This window comes from Stigmatopora argus, chromosome 22 (assembly GCF_051989625.1).
Source record: "Stigmatopora argus isolate UIUO_Sarg chromosome 22, RoL_Sarg_1.0, whole genome shotgun sequence".
Classification (NCBI taxonomy): domain Eukaryota; kingdom Metazoa; phylum Chordata; class Actinopteri; order Syngnathiformes; family Syngnathidae; genus Stigmatopora; species Stigmatopora argus.
The window spans coordinates 3,016,480-3,042,282 of record NC_135408.1 but is presented as its reverse complement, the minus strand read 5'-3'; the positions used below and the strand labels follow the sequence as shown (position 1 = coordinate 3,042,282).

The following is a 25,803-nucleotide window of genomic DNA, read 5'->3' as shown; positions in this document are numbered from 1 at the left end:
ATTTTGGGATCATAGCCAGCAGCTACGTATCATTTGAAGCCAGTCATCAGCCCATGTGTGTCGAACCAGCAGCTGCTAAACTAAAATCTTTTTTATACGGAGGATCAACGCTGAAAGAAAAGAGGAATCTATTTTTCTGGTTGTATTTCAACATAAGGAAATCTGCTTCATTAATGTTTTGTGGATATTTAATGTATTGGCATTTTTCATTTGGAATATCTTTTGAATGGAAATCAGACAAGCCATTGGACATGCTGAGCAAGGAGTCGCTTTCACTCACTGATTAAATTACATGTGAGTTATTTTTGATGACTGGGCTTCGGTAAAACATTTCACTAATTTGATTAATTTTCCCCCCTGGAGCCTATCCCAGCTAACTACGGGCACCAAACAGGGGACACCCTGAATCGGTGGACAGTGGTCGTAGGGCACAATGAGACGGACAACCATTCACGCGTACTTCTCATATCTAGGGGAGTGTTCAACGAGTTTACCATGCATGTTTTTGGGATGTGGGAGGAAAAGGAATACTCGCAGAAAACCCACACAAACACATGCAAACTCCACACAGTGAAGTCTGACCTGGTATCGAACCCTTGACTCCAGAACTGTGAGACTGACGTGCAAACTGTTCGACCAGTGGGCCGCAAATATTAAATGTAGTTTTTGTTATTAATCATTGTTGTATTTTTATATCTTTTAAATCCATCCATGTATAAATGAGGTGGCCTGGCGGCTTGAGTGGTTAGCATGTCAGCCTCACAGCTCTTGGATCCTGGGTTCAAATCCAGGTCGGTCCACCTGTGTGGAGTTTGCATATTCTCCCCGGGCCTGTGTGGGTTTTCTCCGGGTACTCCGGTTTCCTCCCACATTCCAAAAAAACCCATGCATGGTATGAGTGTGAAAGGGAATGGTTGTCCGTCTCCTCCCCGAAGTCAGACGGGATAGGCTCCAGCACCCCCCGTGATTCAAGTGAGGATAAAGTGGTTCAGAAAATGAATGAATGAATGTATAAATGAATATAATGTAAATAAGAACGATATTTTAAAATTGACCCCCAATAACACTATAATTTTGTTTTTAATTTCACAATAATTAACTGCCAGACATGTACAACAATAGACCTCCAAAGCATTAAAAATGGGAAGACAGCCTGTGAATGCTCATGTTTCAATGCCATTGACGGAGCTAGACGTCAAATCTCTTTCGCTGCCAGCCTCTCCCAATCAAAATGGATTGGATAGTGCCGTCAATGGCAGCCAATCACTTAAATGAGTGCCATATTAAATTTTGAATGACAATGTGACAGCCTGTTAGTCACATGATCTTTTTCTTTATTATTGACAGGCTGCATGCTGTGTTTTGGTCAGTCCACTTTTTTCCGCTTCAACCATCCGGAAGAGGCCTTGAGGATGAAGAACATGCTGCCAGGAGGAAGCCATGCTCTAAGCACATCAAAAGCACAGCAAATTGGTAAATATTTCTAATCCTGAAGCCAGATGCTCAGCAACAAATGTGTAGTGCGTTTCTTGTTACCATTTGCATCTAATATTATTGCAAAAGCGTACATTCTTACATAAACAGGGCTGCAATGGGACTATACTTGCAAATCCAAAAATCATGTTGTCATATATATAAAACCAAGGAATGGTTTATACTCATAAAATCATCTATGCTTTGGTTGGTCTGTGAATTTGGAAGACCTTTGGATGCCATCCGTGAGTAGATTCTAAAATAGCTTGTTAAGAACTAATTATCTGCGGCCCAGTTTGAATGGGGTCTGGTTTAAAATCCTGCTTTACACTTGAGGCATGTCCCCATTGTTATACACAATTATTGTGTTAGAATGGTCTACAAAACTCATATATTTTTGCTTTTTATCATACAAGTTGTAAAATAAACGTATTTTCTCAGGTTCAGATTTGTGTACAACTGCCCTGTTCCATGCTTATAATAAATGTGAATACATTATTGAAATATTTGAGTGGGATGCTGTGTACAACACCACTGCAACTCAATGCTTAAAAAAAAGCATTAATAGCTAATTTAAGATGATCATAAAATCTACTAGAGTGGTAAAAGTGAGTGTCACCTATTGTGGCAGCAACCAAACTGACCTTATTGGACATAAAGAAGGCACCACACCCTTCCTTGTGTTGAACCCACTCTTTCCTGACCAAGCCCTGATTTCATTCGGGTCCCACTGCTGCAGCTTTTATATTTAGCAACTCCAGATCCCTGAAGGATTACTACACAACTGAACAGCATAACATCCCAACCGCAAAACACGGGCCCCTAGACATTTATCTCCATCTTAGCCAACAAAGAAACAATGTCCCTATGCCTTTGAAATAACTTGTCCAAGCAGGCATTTTCTTCCTTTTTAGGGGCGGCCAAATGTGACCGAGTCAGGTCCTCCCATGTTTGTTTACTCGTGTTTGTGCAACTGTCCTTCTAAGTGTGTCTCTTTGTTTGTTTAACAGCGATCCTGACGCACAAGTGTTTCTCTTTGTGTCCCTCTTCTCCCCCTTGCAGGCTCCAGTAGCATCTTGAACGGGACCCACCATTCTATTCCTAGGAATAGCAGCTCAAAAACCTCCAATTCAGTTAAGGACATCCATAGCAGCCTCTCACAGAAGCTGCCAGCATCCCCCAAAACGGCGAAAACTTCACTTCATCGGCCCTCTACGTTGAACGGCAGAAGCGGCACGGCGAGAGAAGAGTACAACATTTTGGCGGCAAATGCTCCGCTTGCACCTCCACGTTCCAACGTGCCAATACCCCATCCACGAACATCCCTCTCTATGACCTCAAGTTGTAATACTGACTGCCAGAGAGCACAAGGCAGTCCCAAGCTGCTCAGGAATGTCATGTCAGAGGTCATGTCAAGCCCCACGTTGCCCAGCAGGGGGTCCGGAAGTCAAAACTCTCCACCGGTGGCCGCGGCAAGTCCTCAAATGAGAGGTTCCCCCCTTCAGAGTAGACACCTCAGTCCCGGGCGAGAGCTGCTCCCTCACAGTGACGTTCCTCAGAGGCTCAGAACTCCTGATCCCACGGGATCTACCAGCATTCCTCCTCTGAGTCCTTACGGGCCTCGCCGAGGGACTCAAGGATTGCAGACCTTGACCGCCAAAGCGGTCCAGCGGAGCCCAAAGACTCATCGCAAACCCACAGTGCCATCAAAACCAGAGGCCATGAGGATTTTGTACGCCCACAATCCAACTAACAATTCGGCCAATAGCCTCACCTCAGGTACTCTGTCTGGCTCATCTCCCGCCACGAGTCCTCGCACCCAAAGAAAGACGGGTGAGCCCACCAACGGATCGTCCGCTAAAGACTGCAATTTTACAAAACCGTATTCCCGGGAGCGCAAGAACAGCATATCAGCCATCAGCGACAATGAGGATGAGCTTCTGGAGTACCATCGCAGGCAGAGAGAGGAGAGGCTACGCGACCAGGAAATGGAGAAGTTGGTAAGTCAGATAACCAAATTATTTACTGCAGATGTAATACAAATTGGAAGTTATCTTTCAGGTAGCTCAGATGCATTGTCCATGAATGCATGGCAATGCATACTATATTGAGCCTAATATAACTTATGCAGGTTCTACCTCACATAATTGAGAGATGGAGAAATCTTCACGTAGGACATTTTTGCCCTCATTTGAAATGGCTAATGACCGTTAACTCATTTACTGCCAAGATATGTCAAGTATTCAGAGTATGTGTTGTGGTGTTTGGATAGAAAAGGAATTATGTATTAAAACCACTTGTTGATAGCTAAATCCTTTTGCCATCAAAGGGGCTGTTTACATGAAAACAGGAATGGGAGTGAAAACACAAAAGCTTTTCTAGGAGGCCCTATCGTTTACACGGCGACTGTATTTTGGGCGCATGGAAATGAAAAAATTTAAAACTTCTTTCAGAGTTGGAATCCTGACAACATCCCAGATTTAACAGTACGCGGTAAAAGTAGATTGCGATAATGCTAATAATGGTATATAATCAGTGGCGGGCCGCCAGGGCCTTCAAGGCCTTCTTTGCTGGCCTAAGAAATATCTTAATCATATTATATTTTGTCCATTAATACTCATTATTCCAAATGGTCTGTTAGCTTCCTTTCATAGCTTTTCCCCCTGGTTCCACTGCTTCCAGATGTGTGTTTTCATATTGAAGCATTTAACCAATCAAATTTCAGCCATTATTTGTTGCCAGGATCAGAAATCTGCCTCAAAGCCTTCAGAATCAGTTCAGCGGGCTCTGCTGCATTAAACAAGACTGTTGCTTTTAACCAATCAGATTTCGAGTTGGCAACCCCACAATGCTTTTTCATAGGCATTGGCATTTTGCTGGCTGGGATACGTCATTGCTTTCACCAACTATTATTGGCTTGCTATAGAGAGTAAGCGGGCCAAAGCCTTAGTGAGGCAGCCAAAGATCGCAAACTCCACCCACAATGGCCGACAGAGCAAAACAAATGGATTTTGTTGCAGATTTGCTTTTAACTGTACACAATATCCATCCTCCTTTCTTTCTTCCTTCTTCCTTCTTTTCTATCGCCATCAAAGCTAATCCTGAAACTTGGTCCTGCCCTGTCGTATTTCTGGCATAGTCCGTCTTGAAAATTGCTTTAAATCAACACAACAATATATTAGCTTGTGCAGCTCGCTATAGATACAGTTTGGTAGCTCTGGCTAATCACTAGCCAATCATAGTTGGTGAAAGCGATGACGTATCCCTACACCTGCGACGAGGCAATGACGTATCCCTACGCCTGCGACAAGGCATTGTGGTGTTGCCAATTCGAAATCTGATTGATTAAAGCAACAGTCTTATCGGCGCTTGTTTAATGCAGCAGAGCCTGCAGAACTGATTGTGAAGGCCTTGAGGCAGATTTCGGACCCTGGCAACAAATAATGGCTGAAATGTGATTGGTTAAATGTATTATGTAATTAAAGTATTGATGGACAAAATATAATATGAGGCAGATATTTCTTAGGCCAGCAAAGAAGGCCTTGGAGGCCCTGACGGCCCGCCACTGGTATATATATTTCAGTAAAGGGGGTCAGTGATACAAATGATGCCACTTTTGCTTTTCGGTATGCACGCTGATTTAACAACACAAAATGGTCAAGTAAACATGGAATTAAAATAACAGTAACATGCCACTTCCACATTTGTGTCCAAGATTGTTATGTATAAACCAAAGAGTCACTAATTCACCACTCTTACTGGTGTGGGTGACCGTCATAAGTCTTGTTTTTCAAACACTATATTTACTTGCAACGTGAAATAGCGTTCAAACTTTAGAAGCAATGTATATTTGACCGAGGGCCCACACCAGTGTCGCAGATTCTAGATGACACACTAGCTATCCGTCATCCATTTATCCACGCCCACTATAGCTCTCGTTCCAGCTGGCTTTTGACAGCTGAGGGTACCGCTGGGGGTGGATGTTCGCTATTTCAGGAACTCCAAGCTCTCTGGTGATAAATAAGGGTTACCGGCAATATGCAATTGAATCAGACGAGTAACAGGCTAAGATAAGCATGCAAGCATGCCAAGGTCATACACTCACACTTCACAGTCACAAGTTGCAACATTACATGTTTACTTAGTTGTGATGAATACTGCCTTCCATAACATGCATTTATTAACCTCTAAACGGTGCGGCTAAAAATGTATGTTCAAGGCTACAGGTGTTTTTATTTGATCTACGTCACCTACGTTTTTTTGGTTTTAATTCATGCCAGGCTTTATAAGCACGTGATACGTGTTATAAACAACGGAAAAGGACATTAGATAAAAATGATAAAAATAAAAGCTTATTTGCAATTTCTTAGGGATCAAATTGTGCACTTGTTCCAAAGACATTTAACGACATGTTTTTAAAAAGCTTTTAAAAGATTAAAAGCATGAAGAAAATGTTGCAAATCTATAGACGAGAGGACAAAGAGAGGATTTCCTTGCGTATACATGCTTCACTTCAGCTTTTGCTAATAGCAAAGGTCGCTGCGAGAGAGAAATTGACAGAAATGTTATTATTAGAATGAGCCCGCGAATTAAGTTAGCTTTCTTCTCTCCTGAAGTTGAACACTTACAAAATCAATCATAATTGTAATATAAAGGCCACATTTTACAACCTATTGAATTAAAAAAGGTCTCCACCTTCATTTCTCATTTACTTAACATTTCTATTCAGCGCACTTCATTTTTAAGTACTTTGATTTGTTTGTTTTGCTCCCATTACATGCAAATAACTTCAAAGCCAGATGACTAAAAGTACTTGTTCTTCTGGTATAGTTATTTTCCTTAATACTGCATTTGTGTACAATGGGTATGATAATGATATGTTCTGCTATCCTTGCTGATAGTAACAAACTCACTTTAATGCTTTAGGGTAAACTTGCAATTTGGAAAAAAAAGCTATTTTATTGTTTCTATTAACAACCAATATTTATTGGGATTATTTATTCAAAATTCGTACCACTTATACTCACAAGGATCGCAGAGTTATTATTATTATTACTCCAAACCATCTACTTTAAAGTTATCCTTTTCAGGGTGCAAGAAGAAATTTTAGGGGCATTTGATTTAAACAGTTTGGGGAAGTGAATATTCAAATTAATTTATTATTACAGATTGCTAATACATTTTTGGAAAGTTTATGTCTGCCTTAATGTAAACAAATGGGCTTTTTCAGATACAGTATTCAAGACCGATAGATGGTGGGAAAAACATAAATTATAAAAACTATAGTACGCAATACCTGCTGTATCATCAGGCTAATTCTTGATTAATTCCCTCCTTTTCAACACCACTACACCATCGAGTGGCCTAATTCTTCATTTAAAGATAAGCCTTAATTTTCCTCCTTGAAAAATCGATAGTATCCAAAAAGTCTTACTTACAAGTAAATCGAACCATGGGTTGATTCTCACGAATTCCAACTGATTTTACCATGCTTTCGCCCCTCCCAAAACTAAATACACTATCTTTGGGCGTCTTGCTATCACATTTCAGCCGTCTAGCCGCTATGGCTTTGGGACAGCTGCTTAAACGGGACCGTGTCTTTCAAGTGTACACTGCAACACATTCTACAGTATGAATCAAGCCCTCTTGCTGTCTCGCCCCTCTTTTGCAGGAGCGACAGAGGCTGGAGACCATTCTCAATCTGTGTGCCGGCTATAACCATGAGGACGGCGCGGCCGAGCTGGCGGGGGTAGTGAGGAGTGGGTTGCTAAGGGGAGGAAGAGGAGCAAGTGGAGATATGCAGAAGGGGAAGGAGAATGATGAGGAGGCGCAGGCGGAGGAGTCCAGCAGCACAGAGAGTACCCAACAAGAGGTCATACAAATTTTTGTTGTTGTTACTTACTGTTCAAATCAGGCCACTTCCTGTTTGATTTGGATTTGGTTTTATTTTGGAGTCATTTTCTGTGTATCAGTTCACTTCTTGTTGATTTGTATATTTTGGGGTCATTTTCTGTTTATATCAGCTCACTTCTTTTTGATGCGAGGGCATTTAGGGGTCACTTATTGTTGATAACAGGGTTACATCATGTGAATGAAACTCTGGCCGTGACCGGACGTTTCGTCGAAAGACGTTTGGTCCCCGGACGTTTGGTAGGACGGACGGGCCATTGACCGGACATTTGGTCGCCGGGTTCGCTCGCTGTCAAATTATGAGAGAGAGAGAGAGTTTACTGTTGAAAGCGAGCAACCAGGTAATCTTTTGCTCTCAAAATTATAATCATGAGAGAGAGAGAGTCCGTTCTACCAAACGTCCAGGGACCAAACGTCCGGGGACCAAACATCTTTTGACGAAACGTCCGAGTGCCGAAACTGACATGCATGGCCATCAATAGCTTTGATGTACATGGGCACCAATGGCATCGATGTACATTGGCGTCAAGGGAATGGACGTTTAAGGCCACCATTGGTCAATGGCATCAATAGTTGAATGTCAATGGACCTTAATGGACAGGTTTTGGTTAGAATAGAATTCACAACCAGCAATAGTGAGGTGTGCCAGTGTACATTTTTTCAGGTCTGGGTTGGAAATTAGTAGGAGAAAAGTATTTGGACCACCAAAATGAATGATGAATAGAGGCATTAAAAATGAAAAGAATAGTTCATTGGAAAATTTTGGCGTAACTGCGTTTTTTGGCTTATTTTTGGTGAAAATATATATCATTTTATGGGGGTGAAATAAAGGTTTCCCTGTGTTGTGCAAAGAACTCTGGTGGCTGGGCGGCCAACGCTATTGGAAAAAAAACCTGATTATTTTAAGATGATGGGCGGCCCGGCGGATGAGTGGTTAGCGCGTCGGCCTCACCGTGGGAGACCTGGGTTCAAATCCAGGTCGGTCCACCTGTGTGGAGTTTGCATGTTCTCCCCGGGCCTGTGTGGGTTTTCTCCGGGTACTCCGGTTTCCTCCCACATTTCAAAGACGTGTACGGTAGGCTGAATGGACCTTCTAAAATGGCCCTAGGTATGAGTGTGAGCGTGAATGGTTGTTTTTCTCCTTGTGCCCTGCGATTGGCTGGCCACCAATACAGGGTGTCCCCCACCTTTGGCCCGAAGTCAGATGGGGTAGGCTCCAGCACCCTCTGCGACCCTAGTGAGGATAAAGCAGTTCATAAAATGAGATGAGATAGTATAAGATGGTAGCTTTGCAAGCTACTATTAATGACACTCTACTTACATCATTTTTCCAAACCCTTTTTTATACTTATTCTGATATTAGTGTGAGGAGTTCTCTGCCGGTCAGGAGCAGATCTACCTGGAAGAGGAGAGAAGCAAGATGTTAGACAGGGTGGATCATCTGAGGCACAGAGTCAGCGAGCTGGAGCAGCAGCTCAAAGAGACCAAACAAGAGGTCACAAAGCTCAATATGGCTATTCCCTTTAGCGTAGGATGAAGGTGACATTTGCTTTGGCCCCTTCAGGTGGAGATGGAACAGGCTCTACTGCAGGCCGAGAGGCAGGCAGAGCAGGAGCAGGAGGAGGCAGAACGGGAGCTTATTTCTCAGCTCCAGCTCAAACTCAGCCAGTTGAAAAATGCCACCCAGAGGGAGAAGGACAAGGTTAGCACAACACCAATAAACACCATGGAATGCATGCATGTGAATGTTTGACATGTGCTGAATACCAAATCGAGAGCAACTTTCACAAATCTCAAAGCATTACTTGTTTTGTGGTGGGTAAAGAAAAAGTGTTGTAACATTTGGAATTTGAATACAACATTTTCTGCATGGGCTTAACCGAATTGGTTTAACACTTAACTGCTGATTCAGATCTGACTTTGCTTTTAATGTTGTTAGCAACCCGATAAATAACATTAATGAAGCTTTTCAACCTTTGACAATATGACAAAATGCTTCAATCAACTAAAACTGCTTTGGTCAACAATGCTTGGTTGCATGCTTTTTTTTTATTTTAAATTGTCTTTTCAGATTAAGTGTGTGGACTAAGAATGGGCATTTGTACATGCTGGAATTCCTTGAGCATTGAAAATGGAAGATTTGGGGATCACTAAACAATAGTAAATGTTTTCATCGTTTTTTTCCAAGAAAAAACTTTTTTTCCGCAATGAATAAAGGGATTTATAAGATTTTTTTAGGGGGGCTAAAGACGATAAAGGCCACTGAAGAAAAAAAAGAGACCAAGCTTCTGACTTTGCTGTCAGAATTCTGACTTTAAAGGTGCTATGAAATGCTATCGCAAGCGACTTTAAAATGATAACAGGCCGTTATTTGGACACAAATCCTTTCATGAAGTTGACAGAAAAGGTTCAATAATGACATTACAGGCTAAGTAGATAGTCTTTTACCTCAGATGTCTTGACCCCACCCACTAAAAATGCCCTAGCCTAACAGAAAATGATTTCACACCTAGAATGAGCTGCCATTTTTTGCAATTACTAGTTTACTATACATAGGTGTGCTATTCTCTTGTCTTGGTACTATATGACCGTTCTGTCATTCTGTCAACATTTACCCGTTTATGCAGCACTGAAAACCTAGAAATTATCAATTCTGGTTGTGATGTCACAACCAGAATTCTTGAAAAAGTGGCCGTTCAGTGATCCATTGTTTTGGGTGGATTAACTGTAAAATAGTAAAAAACAAAACAAAAAACACAGTGAGATTTTAGAGCTAACTTGTTTTCTTCATGTAATTTATTTATTTGATTGAGATGTCAAAGTCAAAATCTTGGCCACTTTTTTTTTGTCAGTGGCCCTAATCCGTTTCCACATATTTTTAAATGTAGGATTTAGGAAAAAGTAATTTAACCTTCTCTTTTTTGTTGGCAATCGTGCACAGGCAGATGACTAGAGTAAATACAGAAACTGAAAACAACTTCTGAAAAACAAATTGAAAACTACAACTCATGCAATGTCACCATGCCCATTCGTAGTCGCGACACAATCTTTGGTGTGTATGCGTGTGTGTGTGTGTGTGTGTGTGTGTGTGTGTTTCCATGTGTTTGTAGGGGAGGGCTAATGTCTCGGCAGAGCGGAAGGTCCTGGAAAAGCAGAGGAATGAGTACAATGAGCTGAAGAAGCAGTTTGATAAGTGCCCCTTATCTCTAAGGGAAGAGTTACAGGAGCAGCTCAGAAGGGTCAGTGTTCTCACGCAGCCCATAGGCTGGCAACAGTGAGTTACCATATACAGAACAAAGAGAGGCATACTACTATATGTACAAAAACCCAAGATAATAAAGTGTATATAATAGTAATAATACGTGTGCTCTCATTTCTTCTTTTGTTCTGCCTATCTTTCTTTAAATATCTTACTATGCCTTTTGTAAGTATGAGACACCAGACTATATGCTTCTGCTGATTGCCTCTATTTGAATAGAGGTGAAAACCCTGCCTTATAATCAATCATTAACCTTAACACATTTGTTCTAAAATAGGCATGCACCATACTGCAATAATCCCTTTTAATCATTCAATGCATGTAAGGTGGAAGTAGATAAAATATCTGTCTCCGGGTCTGGTAGCAGATGTGCAGAATTATTCATATTTCCATCACTTTGATGATTCTTCCAAATAGTTTGACACTTTAATAGGGATTAAGAGTTGTTTCCTGTTTTTACATGAGTATTTTATTCAACCTTGTGTCTCTGCATGGGTAGAAAGCTGAAGCTCTGGAAGCTGGCACCAAACAATTTGAGGAACTTGAGTTCTGCCAATTAGAGGAAGAAAGCAGTCTGGAAGAGCAAAAGGAGACACAGTGCTCGCAGTTTCTGCAGCAGCAAACTGAGTATCACTGCAGCGTGGCCAAGAGGAAGGTGACATATATCAGAACAGCAACTCATAGTTCATAGTTTCTTTAATACTTTAATACATTGCCTTACATGGCAAAGGAGAGTTTATTGAGTACCAGGAGAATTGTGACATCAAATTTACAGCAATTTTTAGACATGAATGACACAGACACCAGTATTGTATTATTTCGATAGTTTTATCTTACTCTTTCCCAGGCTAGTAGTGACCGAGTTAATGTTATCATAGTTTGACATAATCATCATCTCTTCTTAGGAGAAAATGGCAACTCTAGATGCTCAGGTGAAGCAACTGGGTTTGCAAGCGACTCATGACTGTGAAAGGATGGCAAAAGAAAGGGCGAATACTTTACAGCTGTTACATAAGGTGCGAATAGAGCCACAATAACTGAAAATGAGAACTCCTGTGTACAATACTGCATGCACTTTATGGTACTCTTACAGGAGCAGGACAGGTTATGTGCCCTGGAGAACCGGTACCAAACCATGACTGGTGGCAGAAACTTCCCAATGAGCAACAGCAAAATGAAAGAGGTAAGAGAGCACAACAGAAAATTGGTATAGTACTTGGAAGACACACACACAGCATTTTTTGTTTAAATTTGCTAACCTTTTTTGAACAGGATTTACTCCATATCAACGAACCTGACCTTGTTTTTGACGATGACCCGTCTCATAGCCAATGTCCCTCCTCTACCTTACACACCCTTTCCCCTGAAGTGTACCCCGTTAGGCCACAGGAGGTAAAGACAACTGAAAGAAGAATTTCAAACAAAATATGCAGTGAATTCAAAGCATGTTAATTTGATGCATAGATGCTCCGTATTTGCTTTCTGATTGTTGGCATGCCATATCATATTGAAATGAGATTCAATGCAAGACCAGCCCAGTTCTAAGTATAATATTTGCTGAGCCTGTGGTAAAAGAAGAAGAAAATGTATAGCAAATACCTGCACACATTGATGAACAGACAACTTTAGAGTCTAAAGCTAAATTTAGACTAAAGTTTAGACCAAGGGTGGGCAAACTATTCCACAAAGGGCCACAGTGAGTTTTCATTCCATCCCATCGAGAGGGTACCTTTTCACCAATCTGGTGTCCTACAAGTGCAATCAGTGGATTGCACTCAGGTGCTTCTTGTTTTCTGCAGAAATCTCATTGGTTAAACTGTCTGTGCTGGATTGGTTGGAACGAAAACCTGCAACCAGAGTGGCCCTCCAGGACCGGTTTTCCCATCCCTGCTTTAGACAATCATTTCCACAGAGGCAAAATATTACACAACTTTGACCTTCCACATTTTTGCCTGTTTGCTATTTGGACGATATGTTCTAGGCCATAAAGTGGGCAAACCGGTCCTAAAGGGCTGCTATGGGTGCACGTTTTTGTTCCAACCGACTCAGCACCGAAAGTTCAACCAATGAGGTTTTGGAAACAATCGCCTGACTGCAATCCATTGATTGTGCTTGTAGGACACCAAATTGGTGAAAGGTGTCCTCTTGTGGAATAGTTTCCCCTAGGCTTATTTGTATGACTTTGTAGTCAACCTCATGTTATTTGTAGAGACTGTTTGATACAGTTCTTGTATTGGATCTCATAAGGTGATGTAGCTGTACATCATGTTGTGGCTAGTCGTTTGTCTCTGCTTATCATTGGCTGTTGATTCAGGAGTACCTCAGGATGTCAGATGTCTATAGGATGTATGGAAAGGCTTTTGTGCACCCCCCCTCTTTCTCTCCTACTGCCCTTGACTGCCTCTCTTTTGCTGGAGCTGACCCTGTGCCATGTGAGGTAGAAAGCTTGCCTGATCTTTGCGGCTCTCACTTCCGCAGTTAGTAACTGCTCGTGTCCCCTTTTCTCACTTTTTTTCTTCCCTTTTGCACTCTTCGTTCGGGCAAGGACTACATCACGGTCGGCCAGTTGAGCCACATTATTGGGGTACAGAGATTTGATCCTGCCTCTTCCTCATCCGTTGCATTATTCCAACTTGCTTCTTCTGATTACAACTTCGCATCCCACTCAAGTGGCCCTTCCTCCCTTCTCTCTGCAAAGGTTTGGTCATAAGCATTTCTAGATAGTGTGTTGAATTGCCCCTCCTGAGATTCTTGCTTAAAAGACTGGCCCTTGTTGATGCTTTTGGTGCTTCTCCTTTGGCCGCTCTGTTTTTTTTTCACCACTTCAGAGCCAGCCTGAGCTCAGCGGGAATGCAATGCCTTCTATTAACCTTGAACGCTGGTACCAGGACATTGTGGCTGCAAGGGAACCTCCATCCAGCCCCCCACCGCTACCTGCCAAATCTTTTTCCGCACGCAGACATGGGCAGGTAAACTCACGACTCGCGAAATGAGGTGTTCAGGCAGCGTGCAGGGAACCAATGAGGAGTCATAAAGTCATAGTAAATGAATTATTTTATACCTGTCAACTTATACGTTTTTCCGTATTTTACACATTTTTTATCATTTAAAATATATATAATATACATAACAACTTTTGTACAGGATTTTTTTTAAGTACTATGTTTTTTTTTGTAAACCCAAGTCATGCTTTAAGCCTTTCACATGTCCGTCTTTTCACCGTCAGCAAGCAATGTCAGCGTCATAAAGCAACATCTACAGAATCCTGAATTTAGAGCATAGTGATTGGGCACCTCAATCTTAGACTGGGACATCATTAACAAGGGGAATTACAATCATTAATTAAGGGAGCAATTGGCCAAGGTTGACAAGAAGCTTTGCAGAAACATTTTAGGAGATCTAAACAAAGAAACATGTTTATGTATGCTTGCAACGTTTGATTTTGATCTGCACATGCGAATACAAATAAAATACCAGACTATATCTTTAAACTCTACAGAGCGGCACTCAGACAAAAACACAGGGCTTTATGTGAGCCAGCAAAATTTAATCTGAAGCTTTCTAAACTGAATTACTTGATGTAACAGGTTAATTGTTGCATCACTAAAGTATGCACTTGTGTCCTGTTATCATGATTTTGGTGAGGAGAGTTAAAATGTTTACAGAAAGGGAGCGGCCACTTTTGTGCAAAAGCTGGAGAAACATATTAAACGAACAACGAACAAAGATGTGTGACTATATGTGAATAAAGGGAAATATATTCCTACAGTGTGTAAAAGCAAGTTCTATTCTTTCAGTTGCTGAAGTCAAAATCAGACGGTGAAGTTGGTCACATGGTACCGTGTTTTCCTACAAACTGCGTGACATCTGAGCCTCAATCCACTCTCACACATGACAAAACTTCCAAGGTGAGAACATCATCATCCACTAAATCAAATAGGATCGCATTGTTGTCGACATTTTGACGGTGCTTTGTAGGGTTGGGAACCCCATGATATAATATGTTAAAAATCTCCCTGTTTGGCGATACAATTATCAATACACTGCTCAGTATAAAAATAAACAATGTTTGTGGTTTTTGCACTGTTGCGGATAATTTGCCTAAAATATTTGTATTCCTCACAGACTGAGAATATTTCAGTTATTATTTAGTTACTATTGCAAAGTCTTCCTAACTCATTGCCTGCGGTTGACAACAATAGACGTCCTATTCGTCAGACCTCCACTTGGCTCGAGTGGTTAGCACGTCGGCCTCACAGCTCTGGGGTCCTGGGTTCAAATCCAGGTCGGTCCACCTTGCATGTTCTTCCCTTACCCTGTGTGGGTTTTCTCCGGGTACTCCGGTTTCCTCCCAAATTCCAAAAACATGCATGGTAGGCTGATTGGACACTTTAAATTGCCCCTAGGTATGAGTATGAGTGTGAAAGGTTGTCCGTCTCCTCATGCCCTGCGATCGGCATGCCACCGATTCAGGGTGTCCGCCCGCCGCCTCCCCCGCGACCCTAGTAAGCATAAAGCGGTTCAGAAAATCAATGAGTGAATGAATTTCTCGGTTATATTGTAATTTCGTCAAACTACTTGTACTGCTTTGTGTGTCTAAGGGGCTACACTTAATGCTGAGAGACGTACCAAACCCATTGGATATGGACTCCAGGATGGGGAAAAAAGGTAGATAAACTACACTGCGAACCTTCACCGCTTTGTGGCTTCAACTTTCGCAGATTTTAAAAAAAAATCTTAAGTATAAAAAAAACCCTGTTCATAAAAATGTTAAAATCCACGCTGAAACTCGCAAGTGGAAGACCGGAGATGAAAATGGCATTGAAAAATGGTGGAAGTCAGGGCAGGGCTTCTTCTTCGGCGCTAAAATGGGTGGCACTCAACGCAGAAGAAGAAGTGAAATTTCCCCGTAGAAGAATGACGCATCGATAATACAAACAGCGTCGTGCCTTTGCTTCGGATTATATTACATTTTACAGTATTTACACTTTTTAAATATATAGATTATATTGAGATATTAATACACTAGTCTTTTAATATGCTTATAACTATAGTATTTGATGAATACACCTCATGATAATTGTGCTTGTGTACTTTTTTGTTTAGGCGTGAATACATGTACTTTGGTAGTAATAATAGGGTTGATCCTACTCTGCGTTTTTGTTTTTATTATCGCGGGCATGTCTGGTCTACATTATCCGCGATATTCGAGGGATTACTACTTTTAGTCTGTTCGGAAAATTGTCCAACTAAAGTACATACTACTAGTTTTACTTTGTTGATAGTGGCACTGACTTGTCACGACCAGCAGAGGGCAACGCCCTTCTATGAGAGCTATGTGTCCTGTTAATGGGTTTCTTTTCATTTATTCACAATATACAAAGAACAATATTACAATCACTGGGGGGAACAGTTCACATACAGCCAGCCCAACAAAAAAAGTAAAAATAAAATGCTTGGGATTGTTTCTTAAATACAAGTTGTAATGCTCTTGGTCCATTTAGCCTTAACTCAAATCGATAAGATACAAAAAAACATTTTCCAAAAGCATTTGGTCTTTTGCATTGTGAATTTTACCAAAGTGAACACAAAATTGTATGACATATCTTCTATCTAGTTCTATTTCTTTAAAACAAAACAAAAACAAAACATTTCCAAAAATATTTTTAATGATTGCTCAACTTTACCGCTCATAAAATTGTCCAGGTCAAGCTAAAAGCTCCTTTACTCCCTTCCTCAGATCCTTCTCCCACAGTCCATCACTCCATCCTGCATCATCAGTGTTTATCTGGCGGCAACCAGGCATATGACACCCTAAGCCTGGAGAGCTCCGACAGTCTGGAAACTAGCATCTCCACCAGCAACTCGGCATGCACGCCAGAAAGGTGAGAAATGCTTCAAATTTTGCCATTGCAAGTTCAGTTTGATCTTGGGTTATCCCTTGACATTTCAGTGAATTTTGTGTGTGTTTTGTGCTAGTGCTTCCGGTTTGGAGACCCAAAGGTTGGAGGAGATGGAGAAAATGTTGAAGGAGGCTCAGCGGGAGAAAGCAAGGCTCATTGAGCACAGAGTATGGCCAAATATTATCATTCGGAGTTATGCTTTGCCTATGAAGTGATGTAACAGAACTGCCTGTTTTGAGTGGTACCAAAATCAACCTTATGTTTAGTATTTGCTCCATTTTCCGCGGCCTTAACCACGATTCGAACCCCGAACCTTGAATTGTGGAGTAGATATGCCTTGTACTCTAACTTTTTGGAATACATCTCTTTCCAATTGCGATCAGCCGTCTCAGGATGGTGAAATGCTGTTGTAAATTGAACTTTGTCTCTTTGATTCATTTCTACATGTTGACACATTGTACATTCAATTGCGAATGTGTAAAAGCAGCAAAGGCTCATTTTACATCAGCCGAGCATCTTCTTTTATACAGACTTCAGGGATCTATTTGACAAAATCTGCGATTGGGACTTTAACTCTCCTGTGGCCTCTTTCACTTTTTATGGCAATATTTGACTAGCGTTAACGTATTCGCCGTCTCTCTTCTTCTCCCCATCGGCGCCTCCGTGCTCCCAGGAGAGGGAGGCCCAGAGTCGACGGCATCTGCTGGAGGAGGAGCGGAAACGGCGCGAGGAGGCCGAGAGGAGGCTCCTGGACGAGACTGCCCACAGGAGGAGGCTGGTGGAGGAGGAGGTGAAGATGAGGGAGAAACACTTTTCCCAGGTCAGTGGAGATAGTAGCACTGAACCATAAAGTAACCTTCAGTACATCAAAATTAGGATTGCATTTCATTGTGGGCCGCCTTGTGAATTAGAGGTTCACTCGACTGGTCTCAGGCGTGGGCTCGATTCCCACTGGTGGCGGTATGATTGTGAGTGCAGCTGGTCGTTTGTCTCTCTGTGTGCCCCACGGTGACTGGCGACCAGTCTAGAGTGTAGTCTGCCTTTTGCTCATCAAAGTCAGCTGGTTTAGGCTCCAGCAACCCCTGAAATACTTTTCGAGGATGCGCGGTATAGAAGATGAATGAATGAATAAAAAGGATTTCATTGTCAAGCTTTCTATTTTGTATGAAAAGAAAAAAAATTGACACAATTGCAGGTACAAGTCAATTTATGTCATGGTAATTTAAATCAACAAGGGGAGACCTGAAGTTGGTCAGAAATCAACAGGAGGTTAGCAGGAATTGCCCCAAAGTCTTAGGGAAAACGGTAATTTCCAGTTTTCAAGTATTAAAGCATATAAAAGCATGCATTCTATTGACTGCATCAAGAACACTCAACAGTTGTTATTAAAAGCAGGCTTTTTCATTTGTTTAGTTTCATTCCTGTGGTGGCCAGCATTGAAGTTGTCATTTTCTAGGAATTCAATCATTTTTATCTGAAAATATGTTAATACGTGTTGTGTGTGGAACAATGCTTATATTGTGGCCAATATAACATTGATCTTGTATGGTAAAATCTTCTTGAAACGGGACTTTCTTACCAGTGTGACGCACTTTCAATTTCCTATCCCGACTCGTTGCACGATAAACTCAACGAGTCTCTACCATTTTTGATTGAGTCATATGCCCTCTGCTCGAATTCATACCTTTAAAAACATTGTTTTCAACTACGCAGAGGCAAACTGTTCCAAAAATTATATTCATTGCACAATTTCAATTTTTCTTGATCTATGTGAGTCTTAATAATTTATTTCTGAATACTTTTTGACAAGACTCAACAATTTAATTCGTGTGTAAAATATAGGGACAGTGGGGCTTCAACTACTACCAAACCAAAATATGTAAAATTCGATTTCCTTACGAAAACATAAACAATGTACTGCAATTATAATCCTGCAAATATGCCGTGTTTTCCATTGCAGGCCCGTCCGATGACACGCTACCTCCCCAACCTTAAGGAGGAGTTTGACCTGCGCGCCCACGTGGAGTCGTCGGGCCACAGCGTCGACACGTGCCCCTTCGTGATCCTCACAGAGAAGATGTGCAAGGGACACCTGGTCAAGATGGGCGGCAAAATCAAATCGTGGAAAAAACGCTGGTTCGTTTTTGATCGTCTCAAGAGAAACTTCTGCTACTACGTGGGTAAGCGCCTACCGACGATACGTGACCGGACGCTTCGTCGAAAGACGTTTGGTCCCCGGACGTTTGGTCCCCGGACGTTTGGTCCCCGAACGTTTGGTCCCCGGACGTTTGGTCCCCGGACATTTGGTCCCCGGATGTTTGGTCCCCGGACGTTTGGTCGACCAGACGTTTGGTAGAACGGACGGGCCGTCGACCGGACGCTTGCTCGCCAGGTTCGCTCGCTGTCAAATTATGAGAGAGAGACAGAGAGTTTACTGTTGAAAGCGAGCAACCAGGTAATCTCTCGCTCTCAAAATTATAATCATGAGAGAGAGTCCGTTCTACCAAACGTCTGGTCGACACCCCGTCCGTTCTACCAAACGTCCGGTCGACACCCCGTCTGTTCTACCAAACGTCCGGTCGACGCCCCGTCCGTTCTACCAAACGTCCGGTCGACGCCCCGTCCGTTCTACCAAACGTCCGGTCGACGCCCCGTCCGTTCTACCAAACGTCCGGTCGACCAAACGTCCGGGGACCAAACATCCGGGGACCAAACATCCGGTGACCAAACGTCTTTCGACGAAACGTCCGAGTGCCCTGATGATAGGCCATGATGGGGTTTAACTCATTGTCTGCCAGGCCTCCAAGTCAAAATTGAACGTCTATCACCGTCAAGCAGCCAGCAATGAAATTCGGACACTGTTCAGTGTTTCCCAACATTTATTGAATGAAGTCTTTTCTTCCCAAAGACCAACTAAATCCATTAGGCCGATGGATTGATTTAGAAAAAGCCCCAGATTAGAGGGATCAAGTCTGAACCCGTTCATTAAAAACTCTGAACTTCCTGTTTTAAACTTTTAGTCCGAGCGTGATTAATACGCTCAAGGCAACAGCAACACCGAGGGTGTTCTGTTTTTTTCCTTAGTCAAACAACTTCGGTTCATCTGGAAGCAGACACTAATTAAAGCAAGTGGGCTTTTCTTTTACTTGCGCATCCAAATTGACGAAGTCAAGATACCGGCCCGATTTTAAATGACAACCGATTATTCGAGGAATTTATCGGTTCTATTTGAACGCATTACTTTACAATTAAGGCCAAAATAATTAGCGGCTATTTTTTGTAAATGACACGCAGGCATGCTGGCGCTCACTTGTCGAGCCCAGCTCACTCCTGACGAAGACGGTGATGACGCTGATGAAATACGGTGCAAGGGTTTCCCGAGACGTGTTTTTTGTTGGGCGAAGGCTAGCTCCTGGCTTGTTCGTGACTGATAAAATGAAACTTGCATTTGAAAAACATTTATCTCATTACTAAGCAATTTTGGCTCTCGGAAAAAAGGCCAAGCAAGGGAGGGTGGAAAAAAGGGAAGGCGCCATTTCAAATGGTTGCCCTTAATTGTTGCTGGATGTTTGTCTCTTCTTTATGCACATTTCGTTCTTATTTGAACAGTATCGTAACTCAAAACCCTTTCCGTTGACAAAAAAATGTCTTGCGGCCTCAGAAGCTTTAGCCTGAGAGCATCTTTGGGTTTTACAACGGGTCTGTTTGATTGAGTGGAAAACAAGTCAGATTAATGGGATGTTTAGGACTTCGGGCAAAGCTTGAATTAGACTCGTACCGGTAATTAACTTTTACCCTGGCTCTGAATTGATGTCTTTTTTTCCTCCCCTCTTACTCTCATTACCAAGTATTGCTATCAACCTGTCTTGCCCCAAACAGCATTTTGAGCACATCTTTTACAGTTAACTTTTAGAAAAATGTGTATAATTATTAATATAATATTATATTATTTTTATATTATTATAATTTATTATTATATAATAAAAATATTAAATATTATTGTAATTGTATGTATTTATTTTACATCATTTTCTGCTCTCCCAGACAAGCACGAAACAAAGCTGAAAGGACTCATTTACTTCCAGGCTATTGAAGAGGTTTATTATGATCACCTTCGCATTGCTACCAAGGTAATTGCTTCATTCTTAACAAATCTAGTCATTATTAACAACAAAATTCATCTTAAGTCAGTGGCGGTCCGTACATTTTCTCATAGCGCCTTCAACAAATAAATCCAACCCTCAAAAACTATTTTATGGCTATAAAACCTCGACTGCAGCTACCACAATTGAAATATTATTTAGGAATATAGCCATATTTTACTCACCAAAAATCATTTTTAACTGTACACAATATCCATCCTCCTTTCTTTCTTCCTTCTTTTCTATCGCCATCGAAGCTAATGCTGAAAGTCGAGCCTGTCCTGTCGTATTTCTGGCATAGTCCGTCTTGAAAATGGCTTTAAATCAACTAAATCAACACAACAATATATTTGCTTGTGCAGCCTGCTCCAAATACAGTTTTGTAGCTCTGGCTAATGACTAGCCTCATAGTTGGTGAAAGCGATGACGTATCCCTACGTCTGCGAGAAGGCAATGACGTATCCCTACGCCTGCGAGAAGGGATTGTGGTGTTGCCAACTCGAAATCTGATTGGTTAAAGCAACAGTCTTATCGACGCTTGTTTAAAGCGGCAGAGCCCGCAGAACTGATTGTGAAGGCTTTGAGGCAGATTTCTGACCCTGGCAACAAATAATGGCTGAAATGTGATTGGTTAAATGCTTCAATATGAAAACACACATCTGGAAGCAGTGCAACCAGGGGGAAAGGAAGCTAACAGACCATTTGGAATTATTTAATAAGTATTGATGGACAAAATATATGATTCAGATATTTCTTAGGCCAGCAGAGAAGGCCTTGAAGGCCCTGACGGCCCGCCACTGTCTTAAGTTATATAGCACTGTTTACAAAAAAAATCGACAGCTTAGACTAAATCAAAAACCATTTCATACAACAAATATATCATGTTGCAAACGAAGGTCAACGGAAAAGCCCGGCCCTAAAAATATTTCCATTAGCTTTGATATTTGCCTGTACTGTTTGTCTCTGAGGAAATACGCATGCAGCAGGTGCATGTTGCTTTCTTTGAAGACAAAAAAAAAGCATCTCACCCTCTCCCAAAAATCCTCCAGAGCCCCAACCCATCTCTGACCTTCTGCGTGAAGACTCATGACCGCCTTTACTACATGGTGGCGCCTTCCCCGGAGGCCATGCGGATCTGGATGGATGTCATAGTAACGGGCGCCGAGGGCTACACACAATTCATGAGCTGAGGGACCTTGCGGAAGGATGACGGAGAGCGTCAAGCCAGAAAGCGAGCCGTTTAAAACAGAAGGTGAAATGGATGTCACGCTGCCGCCGCCACCGCCAAAGCGAAGGACGTCGGCGATGTGAAGGCCTGGTGAGCCGCTAAAGGCTTTAAGACCTGTCAGAAGTGCTCCAAAAGAATTCATGAGGGGGTTCAGCTCCCTCATCATGTTCTCTTACCAAGACGGCTCTGATCATTTGAGCGTTGTTTTATAAAAGAATATTCTAAGAACGCCAATCTTTTGATTGCAGATTCATTCTTAACGCTTTCTTTATATAAAATATGTATCATTTTGTATTTTCGCTTGTGCTATTTTTAATCAATTTAAACCCTATCGACTAAAGGGAAAGAAGTGAATATCAATATTTTGTAATGTTTCTTATCCTTTTGCATCTTGCTGCCAAGGTATTTGTATTTTCCTGTTTATATTGCTGCTTTGACAACAGATTTATAGAAAAATATTACAATATAACGGCATTTTACATAGAATATGAACTTATAAAATATATGAAAAGTAATACAGATGACATTAAGCCTTATCATGTAGTAATTGTAAATCTACATATGTGAAAAAATTGTATAATAAAACTATATGGTGCTTCATTTATGGTCTTTGGTTGCTTGTAGTTTGTGTTTTAAAACTTGTTGATGACCACATTTCTATTAATAACCTCAAATATGTAATTTAATGAGCTGCTTGTATTCATATTTAAATAAACAGACATACACACACTTGTAAATCTCCATTACAATTTCTCTATTTGCATAAGAAGAATGAGGTTATTTCATTTGTTACCTAGTTTGTTGTGGTGTTATTAACCTTGGGATTTAATCAAAGACAACAATTCATTGCTAATACTTAAAGAAACTTCAATTAGCCTAACAGGCATGATTCAATATCAGGTAATTTGAATGACGTAAAAGAAATATCAAATACAAAATCTCTTAGATTCCCTTTCTTTCAGCAAATAGAGCATGCGACTATTCCCTCGTGTACTTTTTTGGGCAAATCAGTAAAAGTTGTATATCATATGTTCTCCATGGTTAATGAACTCATAGCAGTGCAATATCTGAACTGACAGCCTGCCTAGTAATCACATAATTACATTGGACAGGTACTTGTCAAATTCTGCGCATGGAATATGAAATTCTAAAAGTTTGAAGTGAAAACACCTATTTTGGACTTATTTAAATCAATGTAGCCAAATTTCAATGAAAAGATCGTCAAACAAGCAGGCTGTTTTACAAAGTGGCTGTTTCCTGTATTATGCTTGTCAAAATATCACTATACGTATATAGTAAGGCTTTTTTCTTTAAAAAATCGACATAGTATAGTAAGGCTAAGAAAGTCGGAGAATAAATCTGACTTCTGATTCTTCTCCTAGTTATTGCTGTGGTCCAGTGGCAAAAATATTGGTTCAGAACTTGAGGTGGGAATCAGGAGTGAGTTGAATTCCACTCTTTGCAATTCACAAATTGTTTATTGAGGTAATGAAAAGGATAAATATAACTTCCAATCACTTCATTTCAGAAGTCACTGTGGTCCAGTTGCAAGGACAAACGGTCAGAACTTCTGGTGGACTCAAGTTCAAATCAGGAGTGAGTTCAATTCCACTCTTCGCAATTCTCAAATTGTTTATTGAGGTAATGAAAAGGATAGATATAACTTCCAATCACATCATTTCAAAAGTCACTGTGGTCCAGTGGCAAAGACAATGGGTCAGAACTTCAGGTGGACTCAAGTTCAAATCAGGAATGAGTTCAATTCCACTCTTTGCAATTCTGAAATTGTTTATTTAGGTAATGAAAAGGATAAATATAACTTCCAATCATGTATAGGCGGGCCGCCTCGTGGTGTAGTGGGTCAGTCACCTGCCTGCGACATGGGTGTCGAGGGTTCACGTCCCGGTGTCGCCAGTCAACAACTGTATGGTGTCGGCAGTCAGCCGAAGGCTGACTGTCGAACACCACCAGGAACCCCCCTCCCAACTGTCTTCCGGTCAGCCGAAGGCTGACCGGAAATATTGTTTTGCTGAAAAAAATGACTAAGTCTTTATTTGAATGAAAAAAGGATTACCCATTTACTGAACTACTAGTGTAGTGATTAGTCAAACGAGAGCGGGATTCGAACCCCATTCCCCACATGGCAGTCAAATCCACTAACTTGAGGTCTGTCTGACCCATTGTCTTTGCCACTGGACCACAGTGACTTCTGAAATGAAATGATTGGAAGTTATATTTATCATTTTCATCACCTCAATAAACAATTTGAGATTTGCAAAGAGTGGACTTGAACTCACTCCAGATTTGAACTTGTGTCCAACTTCAATTTCAACCCTTTGTTCTTGCCACTGGACCACAGTGTCTTCTGGAATGATGTGATTGGAAGTTATATTTGTCCTTTTAATTACCTCAATAAACAATTTGAGAATTGCAAAGAGTGGAATCAAACTCACTTCTGATTTGAACTTGAGTCCACCTGAAGTTCTGACCCATTGTCTTTGCCACTGCACCACTGTAAAGTTGGAAGTTGTATTTATCCTTTTCATTACCTCAATAAACAATTTGAGAATTGCAACAAGTGGAATTGAACTCACTCCTGATTCCCACCTCATGATCTGACCCAATGATTTTGCCAGTGGACCACAGCAACAACTAGAAGGTGAAGAATCAGAAGTCAGATTTATTCTCCGACTCTCTTAGCCTTACTTGCTATGTCATTTTTTAAAGAAAAAAAGCCTTACTATACTATGTCGTTTTTTAAGAAAAGAAGCCTTACTATACAATATCGTTTTTTAAGAAAAAAAGGCTTCCTCTATTATGTCGTTTTTCAAGAAAAAAAGCCATGCTATACTATGTTGTTTTTTAGGAAAAAAAGCCTTACTATACTATGTCGTTTTTTAAAGGAAAAAAGCCATACTATACTCGTTTTTTATGGGGGAAAGCCATACTATACTATGTCGTTTTTTAGGGAAAAAGCCTTCCTCTACTATGTCGTTTTTCAAGAAAAAAAGCCATGCTATACTATGTCGTTTTTTAGGGGGGAAAAGCCATACTATACTATGTCGTTTTTTAAGAAAAAAAGCCTTACTATACTATGTCGTTTTTTAAGAAAAAAAGCCATACTATACTATGTCGTTTTTTAAAGGAAAAAAGCCATACTATACTATGTCATTTTTTAGGGGGAAAAGCCATACTATACTATGTCGTTTTTTAGGGAAAAAGCCTTCCTCTACTATGTCGTTTTTCAAGAAAAAAAGCCATGCTATACTATGTCGTTTTTTTTAGGGGGAAAAAGCCATACTATACTATGTCGTTTTTTTTAGGAAAAAAAGCCTTACTATACTATGTCGTTTTTTAAGAAAAAAAGCCTTACTATACATGGTCTTTTTTAAACAAAAAAGCCTTACTATACATGGTCATTTTTTAAGAAAAAAGCCTTACTATACATGGTCTTTTTTGTAAATAAAAAGCCTTACTATACATGGTCTTTTTTGTAAATAAAAAGCCTTACTATACTATGTCGTTTTTAAAGACAAAAAAAGCCTTACTATACTGCGTCGTTTTTAAAGAAAATAAGCCTTACTATACTATGTCGTCTTTAAAGAAAAAAGCCTATACTATGTTGTTTTTTAAGAAAAAAGCTTTACTATACTATGTCGTTTTTTACGAAAAAAAAGCCTTACAATACTATGTCGTTTTTTTTAAGAAAAAAGCCTTACAATACTATGTCATTTTTTAAGAAAAAAGGCCTTACTATACTATGTCGTCTTTTAAGAAAAACGCTTTACTGTACATGGTCGTTTTTTTTAAATAAAAAAGACTTACTATACATGGTCATTTTTTAATAAAAACCCTTAATATACATGGTCATTTTTAAAGAAAAAAGCC

General features: G+C 40.8%; 1 protein-coding gene across 7 annotated transcripts in view; it reads left to right on the top strand.

Moving 5' to 3' along the window:
* The window catches only part of phldb1a (pleckstrin homology-like domain, family B, member 1a), a 31,260-nt gene extending 8,616 nt beyond the window's left edge, over positions 1–22,644 (top strand). For 2 of the 7 annotated variants that reach the window (XM_077592327.1, XM_077592328.1), the window contains 21 exons: positions 1,348–1,473; positions 2,536–3,473; positions 7,145–7,345; positions 8,747–8,878; positions 8,948–9,085; positions 10,494–10,622; positions 11,142–11,297; positions 11,548–11,658; positions 11,736–11,825; positions 11,915–12,034; positions 12,957–13,079; positions 13,188–13,340; positions 13,471–13,611; positions 14,440–14,550; positions 15,244–15,310; positions 16,383–16,527; positions 16,622–16,712; positions 17,219–17,365; positions 18,506–18,725; positions 20,590–20,675; positions 21,737–22,644. In XM_077592327.1, the coding sequence (XP_077448453.1) occupies positions 1,348–1,473; positions 2,536–3,473; positions 7,145–7,345; positions 8,747–8,878; positions 8,948–9,085; positions 10,494–10,622; positions 11,142–11,297; positions 11,548–11,658; positions 11,736–11,825; positions 11,915–12,034; positions 12,957–13,079; positions 13,188–13,340; positions 13,471–13,611; positions 14,440–14,550; positions 15,244–15,310; positions 16,383–16,527; positions 16,622–16,712; positions 17,219–17,365; positions 18,506–18,725; positions 20,590–20,675; positions 21,737–21,877 (3,566 nt within the window). In that variant the 3' untranslated portion in view covers positions 21,878–22,644. The remainder of the gene's footprint in view (positions 1–1,347; positions 1,474–2,535; positions 3,474–7,144; positions 7,346–8,746; positions 8,879–8,947; positions 9,086–10,493; positions 10,623–11,141; positions 11,298–11,547; positions 11,659–11,735; positions 11,826–11,914; positions 12,035–12,956; positions 13,080–13,187; positions 13,341–13,470; positions 13,612–14,439; positions 14,551–15,243; positions 15,311–16,382; positions 16,528–16,621; positions 16,713–17,218; positions 17,366–18,505; positions 18,726–20,589; positions 20,676–21,736) is intronic. The other 5 variants (XM_077592331.1, XM_077592330.1, XM_077592333.1 and 2 more) reach the window with 5 other exon arrangements.
* The last annotated feature ends 3,159 nt before the right edge of the window (positions 22,645–25,803 follow it).